The following is a 14521-nucleotide window of genomic DNA, read 5'->3' as shown; positions in this document are numbered from 1 at the left end:
ATAGCAGCACGTGCCTATCACTGCAATGCCAGGTGATGAAAGGTCTTGCGTGTGTTTATGTTGGGTTCTCTGTGTGTTCTATGTTGTGCAGGAAAATGCCTACAAGCCCCAACATTCCTGTGTGTCAATCCTGTAATATCACCCTCCCTTGTTTATGTCCATCTTGTAAATACATGGTTAGATTTGCTACAGAGATCAGTTCCTCTGGCTTGTCATCTCTTACCCTTGGAAGCACTGGCTGAGCAAGCGCAATCATTTCATATCCAGGTGCTGCTATACTATGACCTGGATGACAACCCTTCAAACTGAAACCCACTCAAGTGTTGTTCCAAAAGTCCAGCCCTGCCGCCTTTAAGCCCAGTCCTACCATAGCCTGAAATGCATTGATTGACCCTGATCTGCTCCTGGCTGTAAAATGACTTTCCTATTGGTGCATGTGCCTCCTAATCCCCCCCTGTCTCAGCAAAAATAATGCACCCCAACAATGTAATTCCTTACTTAGGACAGTGCTTAACATGAGAGATCAGGCACACACACACACATATAATATACAGGACTAGAAGATACATCATATGACTCTCTATAATCTGCCCCACCCCACCCTGTGTGACCTTTTACCTGAACCCAGGGATACGTGGCTCCCAGATCAGTCATAATTTCCGCCCACTTGTCAATCACAGCTCGGATCTCCTGAGTGGACATTAGCGGAAGAGTAATGTCTGACCAAGGATGGAAACACATGACCTGACTTGACAGAGACAGAAGAGGAGAACCACTGACATGTGTAATAATACACTTAGGAGAATAACTCTAGGGACACTAGGAAGGGAAAAGTAATTTGGTAAGAAGCTTATGAAACAGTTGTGTTCAATACTAGCCACATTTCAAAAGATATTAGCAGGTATTAAAAAGGGGCACAAGCGAAGGAGGAATATGGAGCAAATGGACTGCACTCTCATACCGGAGTAGGAAGAGATCCCGTGCCACAGGAAAAACTTACAGCTCTGGGTGCTCACCAGCAGTTACAGTGACCCCAGCCAATCTGCTATTTAAGCCCATAGGAAAAAATACATAAAGATCACATATAGAAAGTCCAGTACTAACTTACATGCATACAGCTAGATTAATAAGTATGAATTGAACTAGTTACAGTATTTGGACAAATGGTGAAAGGCACAGGACCACATCAATGTCTCTACCCACATGAGTCCCTAACACAGACTTTTGTATTTTATTTCTACAGGCTTTGCACGCAAGCTTATCTAGGGTTAACTGCTTGCATCACTGTAGGCAAAAAGACACTTGCCTCTCTGGTCTGATAGTGCAGTCTACTTCTGCGCTTTGCATTTGTCAAGGACAATTACATAGGCCTGCATCACACTTGTTTTTATCTCAGTTTGTTTGACTGGAAGCATGCATGTGTGGCTGTAGGTTCGGGACTCAGGGAGGAAGAGACTGACGTTGCCCTGTCACCATTTAAATGCTATATATAACTAACTCTGGGCCAGATTACGAGTGGCAGGCTAACAGTTATGCGCATCGGGTTTATTGCAGCCGTTTGCACGCTTCGTAAGTAACGCGCGTATTGCAAGTTGAAAGTAAACACGTCAGGATAGCGTGACCTCAGAACTCTGGTTAACGGTTACGCTCATAACAACATCTAATAAAATTATTTTTAATAAAAGGTTTAAAGATATGAGGTCTCAGGTGTTAGAAAAAAAAAAGGACTGCAAAGGGCTTTAACATAGATATACGTACACATCTCTAAATATGCAGGACTTTACAGTAGATGAAAACATGTAAAAGCATATTTATATAATATTCATATTGAATAAAGTGTTATACTATTTACTGTAACTACTTCACATTCCAATGTTCTGCACATAGGGAAAAATGTTCTTTTTTTCCCCCCACTTTCCATGCTCCATTGGCTTCTAAGGGGGAAAACGTTAATGCAATCGCAATATTCAAAGATCGGCTTTTTGCGTACACCAGTTTAGCGATCCTGCAAAATCTTTTTTCTTTCAACTTGTAATACAAGTGCTACCCGACGCACAAAAAGCTTACTTACTGTCAGCACACAAGCGGGCGTGCAAAATACTGCTCCACTCATAATCAAGCCCTCTATAATTTACGTTTTTAAATCTAGCTACGTGCATGCAAGTGAGTGCTGGGCTTTCTAAATATTTATGTGTTTCTATATCCCTTCCAAGTACATGGAATGCTGTTTATTCATCACAGGTTGAAAAGAAAATATTAGAATTAAATAGGCAGCATCTGCTGCTATTAAGTGCTTAAAGGGACAGTCACCCTAAAAATTCTGCGAAGAGATAGAGTAAATCGATCATTATGTAAAAATCTAGCCCAATTTTGTGATCTTTATCTTTGCAAGTAAAAGCACTTACTGTTTGCGCCGCTGCCGTTTGAAAATGTCCGTTTGGCTAATTCCCCTATTTCGTCATCGCCTACATCATCATCTTCATGGAATAATAGTCACTGTGCGATCCTCCTCGTAACCTTCTTTAGCGCATGCGCAATATGTCTCTTATACTGAAGGGGGAACATTTGTAACCGTGTAATCACTGTGTAGTGTATATTTAGCTGAGTCAGGCAGTTTACAGCATATTTAAGAACAGAATCTGATCTATATTGCAATGTGTTTACATTTCAGTTTTTAGTTTCAAGTATTACTGAACCAATCCAGCCTTTCAGAGAGGAAGTAGATCAAGAACAGGAAACACGAGTAATTGTATAGTGTAATGATGTTTTGTTTTACTTTAACATTTTACAGTGAGAATAAATGGTGTCCCTTAAAGGGACGTGTTACTTAGCATAAATTCCCATTTTTCCATGGTGCCACTGTGAGATAGGAAGTTTTATGAAATACACCCGTTTTTGTTTTTTTTCTTTAGTTAAAGCTAAGATCAACGCATCAGAGTAAGTGCTCTGTGCGCAACAACCGCTTTTTACTGTCAGCAGCATCTGCATGAACAGCCAATCAGTGCTGAGTTGGCACTTTGCTTTATCGTGATCTTTCTATAACTGAGAAGTATCATATGTGGCTTTGTTAAAGCTGCTCCCTCAAGGGGCAGTGCATTGTCACTCTTGAGAAGAACTTGGCTGATGAGACAATTGGAAGCCCTATTGGTTCATACATATCCACAAATCAATACCTCTGAGCTGCACAGAAATCCCATTGCATGGATTAAAAACAGTGAAAAAGGAAATGGAAGAAAGAAAAAAAAAATTATCTCAAAATTTGCACAGTCACTTTATGATACTTCTCAGTTATAGAAAGCTCACAATAAAGCAAAGTGCCAACTCAGCACTGATTGGCTGTTCATGCAGCGGACAGTAAAAAGAGCAGCTAAATGGTTGTTGCGCACAGAGCACTTACTCTGATGCGTTGATCTTAGCTTTAACTAAAGAAAACAAAAACGGGTGTATTTCATAAAACTTTTCCTATCTCCCAGTGGCACCACGGAAAAATGGGAATTTATGCTAAGTAACACGTCCCTTTAAGGGACACCAGTTATTCTCCCTGTAAAATGTTAAAGTAAAACAAAACATCATTACACTATACAATTACTTGTGTTTCCTGTTCTTGATCTACTTCCTCTCTGAAAGGCTGTAATACTTGAAATTGAAATGTAAACACATTACAATATAGATTATTTATTTAGCAAAAAACAGCTCAGATTCTGTTCTTAAATATGCTGCAAACTGCCTGACTCAGCTAAATATACACTACACAGTGATTACACGGTTACAAACGTTCCCCCTTCACTATAATAGGCGCATTGCACATGCGCTAAAGAAGGTTACGAGGAGGATCGCACAGCGACTATTATTCCATGATGATGTAGGCGATGACGAAATAGGGGAATCGGCCAAATGGACATTTTCAAACAGCAGCGGCGCAATCAGTAAATGCTTTTACTTGCAAACGATCAAGATCACAAAACTGGGCTACATTTGTACATAATGATCGATTTCACTTTTTATATATATCATTTAGCAGAAATTTTAGGTTGACTGTCCCTTTAAGTCACCTGCATGCTCCTGAGCATACCTCAGCATGCTCTCATGAAACGTAACGAAGTAACTAAGCAAAGAGCCAGATTTGTTAATAAAAGTAAATTAGAGACTATTGTTAAAATGATATGTGCCATCTGATAATGTCATTTCACTTGAGGCTCTTGTGGCTGATACAGAAGATAACATTTGAAGAAAAAAAAAAATTTAAATTAATAACAGGAAGTTGTACTCTAGGTTGTGAAAGAAGTTTAGGGAAACATTACATAGACCGTGTTTTAGGTAACAATGTTTCCCCATAAGACTATGGAAGATCCTGAACCTGTGTATTAGTCTAATAGCACCACATATAACAGGCCCCATGGGCAGTATCATACCCTAAGGAATATTCTGTGTTTTACAGTGATCAGGAGTTAATGGTTTTACATTCTCTCTATTAAAAAGAAAGGTTCAGGTTACGAGAGTCAGATGAGCTGTTAGAAGTGGATGAAAGAAACATTACCAAATGCCTTTGGCTGTTTTTGCTTGTAGCAAAGGATGACCGCTGGTATCTAGGAGAGAGCAGAGGATACTGGGAGATCTGTGGAATAGCAGTTATTGGCATACAGGGGCTTGTGACCTATTAAAAACCAACACCCCCCATGTTCCAAAGCAGCAGTAAACCACCATTAACTCTTCACTTACCCAACAATCTAACAGAGGTCTTACCTGGATCAGGGGCATCAGGTTGCAGAGCTGGGAAATCATTCCCAAAGAGAAAGGTCCCCTCGTATGTAGGATTCACCTTCAACCAGAAGAGAGAAAGGATGGATATAGTCAGGTTAGTCATCCCCTGGCACAATATCTCAGGTTTATCATTGTCTAATAAAGTGACTGAACCCACTAAAGACAGGAACAGCAAACCTACATACAATTGCCCAAGGCACAGAGCGGACAAGCTCCCTAAATTACAACACAAAGGAAACCAGTAAAGCAAATATACTCAAGCGATATTTAGTGGATTGAAAAATATATGTAATAAAAAGGTAAATCATAGAGACACCATTTGTAAAGATGGGAACTATTACTGGAAATGTACAAATAAAACGTGTACTTTAAAGGGACAGTTTAGTCAAAATTAAACCATGAATCAAATACAGCAACTTTACAACTTACATTGTGTTGCAAGCACTTCTGCCAGATGGCTAAAGATACGTGCACACTCCTGAGCTCACGTAACTTTACTCTTTAACAACAGATTCCAAGAGAACTAAGCAGAATTGATAACATCTATTTTTGGTTTCATGTCATTTTTTAACCTCTGGGCACTAAACAAAGCACCCCGTAAAATTGCTCCTGCTCCGTGTAGCAGCACTTAGCACAATGACTATCAAACGGACAACCCAGCTCTAGTCATTTCTAACCACCACTCATGTCCTCATCTTCTGAGCCTCACTCCCTTCTATCACTGTGCAGTGAGCTGGACTTACTACCAAACAGCCCAGCTCTAGTCATTTCTAACCACCACCTCCTATGTCCTCATCTTCTGAGCCGCACTCCCCTCTCTCTCTGTGCAGTGAGCTGGACTTACTACCAAACAGCCCAGCTCTAGTCATTTCTAACCACCACCTCCTATGTCCTCATCTTCTGAGCCGCACTCCCTTCTATCACTGTGCAGTGAGCAGGACTTACTACCAAACAGCCCAGCTCTAGTCATTTCTAACCACCACTCATGTCCTCATCTTCTGAGCCTCACTCCCTTCTATCACTGTGCAGTGAGCAGGACTTACTACCAAACAGCCCAGCTCTAGTCATTTCTAACCACCTCCTATGTCCTCATCTTCTGAGCCTCACTCCCCTCTCTCTCTGTGCAGTGAGCAGGACTTACTACCAAACCGCCCAGCTCTAGTCATTTCTAACCACCACTCATGTCCTCATCTTCTGAGCCTCACTCCCTTCTATCACTGTGCAGTGAGCAGGACTTACTACCAAACAGCCCAGCTCTAGACATTTCTAACCACCACCTCTTATATCCTCATCTTCTGAGCCTCACTCCCTTCTATCACTGTGCAGTGAGCAGGACTTACTACCAAACAGCCCAGCTCTAGACATTTCTAACCACCACCTCTTATATCCTCATCTTCTGAGCCTCACTCCCTTCTATCACTGTGCAGTGAGCAGGACTTACTACCAAACAGCCCAGCTCTAGTCATTTCTAACCACCACTCATGTCCTCATCTTCTGAGTCTCACTCCCTTCTATCACTGTGCAGTGAGCAGGACTTACTACCAAACAGCCCAGCTCTAGACATTTCTAACCACCACCTCTTATATCCTCATCTTCTGAGCCTCACTCCCTTCTATCACTGTGCAGTGAGCAGGACTTACTACCAAACAGCCCAGCTCTAGACATTTCTAACCACCACCTCTTATATCCTCATCTTCTGAGCCTCACTCCCTTCTATCACTGTGCAGTGAGCAGGACTTACTACCAAACAGCCCAGCTCTAGTCATTTCTAACCACCACTCATGTCCTCATCTTCTGAGCCTCACTCCCTTCTATCACTGTGCAGTGAGCAGGACTTACTACCAAACAGCCCAGCTCTAGTCATTTCTAACCACCACTCATGTCCTCATCTTCTGAGCCTCACTCCCCTCTCTCTCTGTGCAGTGAGCAGGACTTACTACCAAACAGCCCAGCTCTAGTCATTTCTAACCACCACTCATGTCCTCATCTTCTGAGCCTCACTCCCTTCTATCACTGTGCAGTGAGCAGGACTTACTACCAAACAGCCCAGCTCTAGTCATTTCTAACCACCACTCATGTACTCATCTTCTGAGCCTCACTCCCTTCTATCACTGTGCAGTGAGCAGGACTTACTACCAAACAGCCCAGCTCTAGTCATTTCTAACCACCTCTTATGTCCTCATCTTCTGAGCCTCACTCCCTTCTATCACTGTGCAGTGAGCAGGACTTACTACCAAACAGCCCAGCTCTAGTCATTTCTAACCACCACCTCCTATGTCCTCATCTTCTGAGCCTCACTCCCTTCTATCACTGTGCAGTGAGCAGGACTTACTACCAAACAGCCCAGCTCTAGTCATTTCTAACCACCACTCATGTCCTCATCTTCTGAGCCTCACTCCCCTCTCTCTCTGTGCAGTGAGCAGGACTTACTACCAAACAGCCCAGCTCTAGTCATTTCTAACCACCACTCATGTCCTCATCTTCTGAGCCTCACTCCCTTCTATCACTGTGCAGTGAGCTGGACTTACTACCAAACAGCCCAGCTCTAGTCATTTCTAACCACCACCTCTTATGTCCTCATCTTCTGAGCCTCACTCCCTTCTATCACTGTGCAGTGAGCAGGACTTACTACCAAACAGCCCAGCTCTAGTCATTTCTAACCACCACTCATGTCCTCATCTTCTGAGCCTCACTCCCTTCTATCACTGTGCAGTGAGCAGGACTTACTACCAAACAGCCCAGCTCTAGTCATTTCTAACCACCACTCATGTCCTCATCTTCTGAGCCTCACTCCCTTCTATCACTGTGCAGTGAGCTGGACTTACTACCAAACAGCCCAGCTCTAGTCATTTCTAACCACCACCTCCTATGTCCTCATCTTCTGAGCCGCACTCCCCTCTCTCTCTGTGCAGTGAGCTGGACTTACTACCAAACAGCCCAGCTCTAGTCATTTCTAACCACCACCTCCTATGTCCTCATCTTCTGAGCCGCACTCCCTTCTATCACTGTGCAGTGAGCAGGACTTACTACCAAACAGCCCAGCTCTATCTAGTCATTTCTAACCACCACTCATGTCCTCATCTTCTGAGCCTCACTCCCTTCTATCACTGTGCAGTGAGCAGGACTTACTTCCAAACAGCCCAGCTCTAGACATTTCTAACCACCACTCATGTCCTCATCTTCTGAGCCTCACTCCCTTCTATCACTGTGCAGTGAGCAGGACTTACTACCAAACAGCCCAGCTCTAGTCATTTCTAACCACCTCCTATGTCCTCATCTTCTGAGCCTCACTCCCCTCTCTCTCTGTGCAGTGAGCAGGACTTACTACCAAACCGCCCAGCTCTAGTCATTTCTAACCACCACTCATGTCCTCATCTTCTGAGCCTCACTCCCTTCTATCACTGTGCAGTGAGCAGGACTTACTACCAAACAGCCCAGCTCTAGACATTTCTAACCACCACCTCTTATATCCTCATCTTCTGAGCCTCACTCCCTTCTATCACTGTGCAGTGAGCAGGACTTACTACCAAACAGCCCAGCTCTAGACATTTCTAACCACCACCTCTTATATCCTCATCTTCTGAGCCTCACTCCCTTCTATCACTGTGCAGTGAGCAGGACTTACTACCAAACAGCCCAGCTCTAGACATTTCTAACCACCACCTCTTATATCCTCATCTTCTGAGCCTCACTCCCTTCTATCACTGTGCAGTGAGCAGGACTTACTACCAAACAGCCCAGCTCTAGTCATTTCTAACCACCACTCATGTCCTCATCTTCTGAGCCTCACTCCCTTCTATCACTGTGCAGTGAGCAGGACTTACTACCAAACAGCCCAGCTCTAGTCATTTCTAACCACCACTCATGTCCTCATCTTCTGAGCCTCACTCCCTTCTATCACTGTGCAGTGAGCAGGACTTACTACCAAACAGCCCAGCTCTAGTCATTTCTAACCACCACTCATGTCCTCATCTTCTGAGTCTCACTCCCTTCTATCACTGTGCAGTGAGCAGGACTTACTACCAAACAGCCCAGCTCTAGACATTTCTAACCACCACCTCTTATATCCTCATCTTCTGAGCCTCACTCCCTTCTATCACTGTGCAGTGAGCAGGACTTACTACCAAACAGCCCAGCTCTAGTCATTTCTAACCACCACTCATGTCCTCATCTTCTGAGCCTCACTCCCTTCTATCACTGTGCAGTGAGCAGGACTTACTACCAAACAGCCCAGCTCTAGTCATTTCTAACCACCACTCATGTCCTCATCTTCTGAGCCTCACTCCCTTCTATCACTGTGCAGTGAGCAGGACTTACTACCAAACAGCCCAGCTCTAGTCATTTCTAACCACCACTCATGTCCTCATCTTCTGAGCCTCACTCCCTTCTATCACTGTGCAGTGAGCTGGACTTACTACCAAACAGCCCAGCTCTAGACATTTCTAACCACCACCTCTTATATCCTCATCTTCTGAGCCTCACTCCCTTCTATCACTGTGCAGTGAGCAGGACTTACTACCAAACAGCCCAGCTCTAGTCATTTCTAACCACCACTCATGTCCTCATCTTCTGAGCCTCACTCCCTTCTATCACTGTGCAGTGAGCAGGACTTACTACCAAACAGCCCAGCTCTAGTCATTTCTAACCACCACTCGTGTCCTCATCTTCTGAGCCTCACTCCCTTCTATCACTGTGCAGTGAGCAGGACTTACTACCAAACAGCCCAGCTCTAGTCATTTCTAACCACCACCTCCTATGTCCTCATCTTCTGAGCCTCACTCCCTTCTATCACTGTGCAGTGAGCAGGACTTACTACCAAACAGCCCAGCTCTAGTCATTTCTAACCACCACTCATGTCCTCATCTTCTGAGCCTCACTCCCCTCTCTCTCTGTGCAGTGAGCAGGACTTACTACTAAACAGCCCAGCTCTAGTCATTTCTAACCACCACCTCTTATGTCCTCATCTTCTGAGCCTCACTCCCTTCTATCACTGTGCAGTGAGCAGGACTTACTACCAAACAGCCCAGCTCTAGTCATTTCTAACCACCACTCATGTCCTCATCTTCTGAGCCTCACTCCCTTCTATCACTGTGCAGTGAGCAGGACTTACTACCAAACAGCCCAGCTCTAGTCATTTCTAACCACCACTCGTGTCCTCATCTTCTGAGCCTTACTCCCTTCTATCACTGTGCAGTGAGCAGGACTTACTACCAAACAGCCCAGCTCTAGTCATTTCTAGACACTTTGACTCTTTCCCACTAATAAGGTGAAAAGGTGGTTTTATAAAAACCATGTGGTGTCTCAGATGTGCCCACGTTGCGCCAACAGCCTTTATCTCAACCATTTCCTTTCGCTAGAATGTAATAGTTTAATTCACCTTCACTTGCTAAGTGCCAAAAATGCCAACTGTGCCAATCTGAACCCCCGGCCCCTGTTGCTATCCCCCAGAGGGATTTGGAGCCACTATACAGGGGCACATAGGATTGTTACCTCCCCTCCTGCCCGTTGAGCTCCTGGGCACAGTGGATTCTTTGGATCATGTCTGGGAATATTCTCCTCTGGCGGTTTCTCGAGCTGACCTTGCCAAGGACGTCTCATGCGATGGGCAGATACCAGCACCCAGTCATCATGCAGCGGGTTGTAACGAATGTGCTGATGTTCTGCAGAAGTCACAAAATAAAATGTTTATTTGTAACTACCGATCTACTGGCCAAGGCCAAAACTATAAGTCATTTGAAGTTTATAAATCAATTTATGCATAAACATTTCACATGGGACTTATAGAGGTGTCACTTAGTGACATACATTACCTGCTCTCTACCAGTGACATACATTACCTGCTCTCTATCAGTGACATACATTACCTGCTCTCTATCAGTGACATACATTACCTTGTTCTCTATCAGTGACATACATTACCTTGTTCTCTATCAGTGACATACATTACCTGCTCTCTATCAGTGACATACATTACCTGCTCTCTATCAGTGACATACATTACCTTGTTCTCTATCAGTGACATACATTACCTGCTCTCTATCAGTGACATACATTACCTTGTTCTCTATCAGTGACATACATTACCTGCTCTCTATCAGTGACATACATTACCTGCTCTCTATCAGTGACACACATTACCTTGCTCTCTATCAGTGACACACATTACCTTGCTCTCTATCAGTGACATACATTACCTTGCTCTCTATCAGTGACACACATTACCTGCTCTCTATCAGTGACATACATTACCTGCTCTCTATCAGTGACATACATTACCTGCTCTCTATCAGTGACATACATTACCTGCTCTCTATCAGTGACATACATTACCTTGCTCTCTATCAGTGACATACATTACCTTGCTCTCTATCAGTGACATACATTACCTGCTCTCTATCAGTGACATACATTACCTGCTCTCTATCAGTGACATACATTACCTGCTCTCTATCAGTGACATACATTACCTACTCTCTATCAGTGACATACATTACCTTGCTCTCTATCAGTGACATACATTACCTGCTCTCTATCAGTGACATACATTACCTGCTCTCTATCAGTGACATACATTACCTTGCTCTCTATCAGTGACATATATTACCTTGCTCACTATCAGTGACATACATTACCTACTCTCTATCAGTGACATACATTACCTGCTCTCTATCAGTGACATACATTACCTACTCTCTATCAGTGACATACATTACCTGCTCTCTATCAGTGACATACATTACTTGCTCTCTATCAGTGACATACATTACCTACTCTCTATCAGTGACATACATTACCTTGCTCTCTATCAGTGACATACATTACCTGCTCTCTATCAGTGACATACATTACCTGCTCTCTATCAGTGACATACATTACCTACTCTCTATCAGTGACATACATTACCTACTCTCTATCAGTGACATACATTACCTACTCTCTATCAGTGACATACATTACCTGCTCTCTATCAGTGACATACATTACCTGCTCTCTATCAGTGACATACATTACCTTGCTCTCTATCAGTGACATACATTACCTGCTCTCTATCAGTGACATACATTACCTGCTCTCTATCAGTGACATACATTACCTGCTCTCTATCAGTGACATACATTACCTGCTCTCTATCAGTGACATACATTACCTTGCTCTCTATCAGTGACATACATTACCTGCTCTCTATCAGTGACATACATTACCTGCTCTCTATCAGTGACATACATTACTTGCTCTCTATCAGTGACATACATTACCTGCTCTCTATCAGTGACATACATTACCTGCTCTCTATCAGTGACATACATTACCTGCTCTCTATCAGTGACATACATTACTTGCTCTCTATCAGTGACATACATTACCTTGCTCTCTATCAGTGACATACATTACCTGCTCTCTATCAGTGACATACATTACCTGCTCTCTATCAGTGACATACATTACCTGCTCTCTATCAGTGACATACATTACCTGCTCTCTATCAGTGACATACATTACCTTGTTCTCTATCAGTGACATACATTACCTGCTCTCTATCAGTGACATACATTACCTGCTCTCTATCAGTGACATACATTACCTGCTCTCTATCAGTGACATACATTACCTACTCTCTATCAGTGACATACATTAACTACTCTCTATCAGTGACATACATTACCTACTCTCTATCAGTGACATACATTACCTGCTCTCTATCAGTGACATACATTACCTGCTCTCTATCAGTGACATACATTACCTGCTCTCTATCAGTGACATACATTACCTGCTCTCTATCAGTGACATACATTACTTGCTCTCTATCAGTGACATACATTACCTACTCTCTATCAGTGACATACATTACCTGCTCTCTATCAGTGACATACATTACCTGCTCTCTATCAGTGACATACATTACCTGCTCTCTATCAGTGACATACATTACTTGCTCTCTATCAGTGACATACATTACCTGCTCTCTATCAGTGACATACATTACCTGCTCTCTATCAGTGACATACATTACCTGCTCTCTATCAGTGACATACATTACTTGCTCTCTATCAGTGACATACATTACCTTGCTCTCTATCAGTGACATACATTGCCTTGAAAAAGATTTAGTTATAAAGTATATATTTTATATCACCTGCCATTTTGTTAATACAATTTACAAGGTTTTGTCGCTGAGTCAGAGTTTGTAAGTCTGTGTGTACTGTGGCTGAGCCAGAGTTTGTGAGTCTGTGTGAGCTGTCACTAAGTGAGTGTGTAGGTCACTGAGCAAGAGTTTTTGAGTTTGTAAATATGTACTGTCACTAAGCCAGTGTTTGTGAGTCTGTGTATACGGTCACTGAGCCATTGAACACTAAGCCAGGAGTAAGCGAGCCTGTCTGACCCTACGTATGCAGTCCCTTGCTGCAGTTATTACGTTTATAAGATGCCTTTACCTTGCTAAAATATATCAGACACAATTAGCATTGTTTAAATTATTAACTTCAATTAACAATCAGAGGACTGAATAAAGTGACAAAATAGTGTAGCATCTATATCCTCCTGAAGCAATAAGGGATTAGTATATTGGGGTAAAAAAAAAGTCCCACATACACTTTGGCTCATACATAAAAGGTTCACTACCCTATAATCACAAAGCCAAAAACATTGTGGTTAGAAAAAGGTTGTAGCTGAGACGTGATGCCCTAGACATAATGTAGCAATAGGACTGTCACTCGTTAAGTTGCAGGTTGCCATTGCAGCCATTATTTCTGTTTTATTCCGGAGAGGACACATGATGCCCAAGTAATTGAAGTGAAAAGTATTAGATCAATTACATAAATTATTTCACATTACTATGTATTTAAACCAAAGCAAATGTGTTAAATGCACAGTTAAAGTCAGCTATGGAGCTGCAAAGCAGAAAATGTAAAGATTAGCATACTCATAGTGAAGCCAACAATGGCCATGTTCTGTTCAGGAACAACTAGGCGGGAAAACTTGCCTATTATTTGTTGTATCACTCACTATAGAGTTCCAAACTGCCTCTGGAAACAACATCAGCACAAGAACTTTACGTCAGGAGATTCATGAAATGGGTTTCCATAGTCGAACAGCTTACACAAGCGTCACATCAACATGTGCAATGCTAAACGCCAACAGAAGTGACTCCGCCACTGCACTCACGCTTCAATATCTGGCAGTCGGATGTAAGAATATGCATGTGGCAAATGCCAGGAGAACGCTACCTGTCAGAATGCATGGTGCCTACTGTAAAGTTTGCTGGAGGAGGGATAATAGGGCTTATTTTTTAGGGTTTGGGCTAGGGCCCTTAGTTTCAGTGAAGGGTCAGCTTAAAGCTACAGGATACAAAACATTTTAGAAAAGTTTAGGGAAGACACATTCCTGTTCCAGCACAACTGTGCCCCTGTGCACAGAAAGAAGATACATGAAGATGTGGTTTAAAGAGTTGCGGTACAGAGGAGCTCGAGTGGTCTGTACAGAGCCCTGACCTTAAGCCCATTGAACACCTTTGGGATAAAATGAAATGCCAAGAGCAAGCCAGACCTCATCCAACATCAGTGTCTAATCTCACAAATGCACTTTTGATTTTATGGGCACAAATTCCCACAGACATACTCCAATATTTTGTTGAAAGCATTCCTGTAATAAGTATCATTTTGGATTACAATTTCTTGACTTAATATCTAAACCAGTTTCTTGGGACAAGTGAAACTAACAGAACTTCCAAGTATGTCCTTATCACAGAGTCATCACAGAG

At 42.8% G+C, this 14521-nt stretch overlaps 1 protein-coding gene across 1 annotated transcript in view; it reads right to left on the bottom strand.

Moving 5' to 3' along the window:
- Positions 1-14521, bottom strand: part of GALT (galactose-1-phosphate uridylyltransferase) — a 46343-nt gene that overhangs the window by 19199 nt on the left and 12623 nt on the right. Inside the window, exons 2-5 of the mRNA XM_053700392.1 lie at positions 10252-10421; positions 4744-4819; positions 4538-4586; positions 619-748 (exon numbers count right to left, since the gene is read on the bottom strand). Coding sequence (XP_053556367.1) covers positions 619-748; positions 4538-4586; positions 4744-4819; positions 10252-10421 — 425 coding nt within the window. The remainder of the gene's footprint in view (positions 1-618; positions 749-4537; positions 4587-4743; positions 4820-10251; positions 10422-14521) is intronic.

The sequence above is a fragment of the Bombina bombina genome, chromosome 2 (genome assembly GCF_027579735.1).
Source record: "Bombina bombina isolate aBomBom1 chromosome 2, aBomBom1.pri, whole genome shotgun sequence".
NCBI classification, from domain to species: domain Eukaryota; kingdom Metazoa; phylum Chordata; class Amphibia; order Anura; family Bombinatoridae; genus Bombina; species Bombina bombina.
This window is presented reverse-complemented; position numbering and strand designations above follow the sequence as displayed.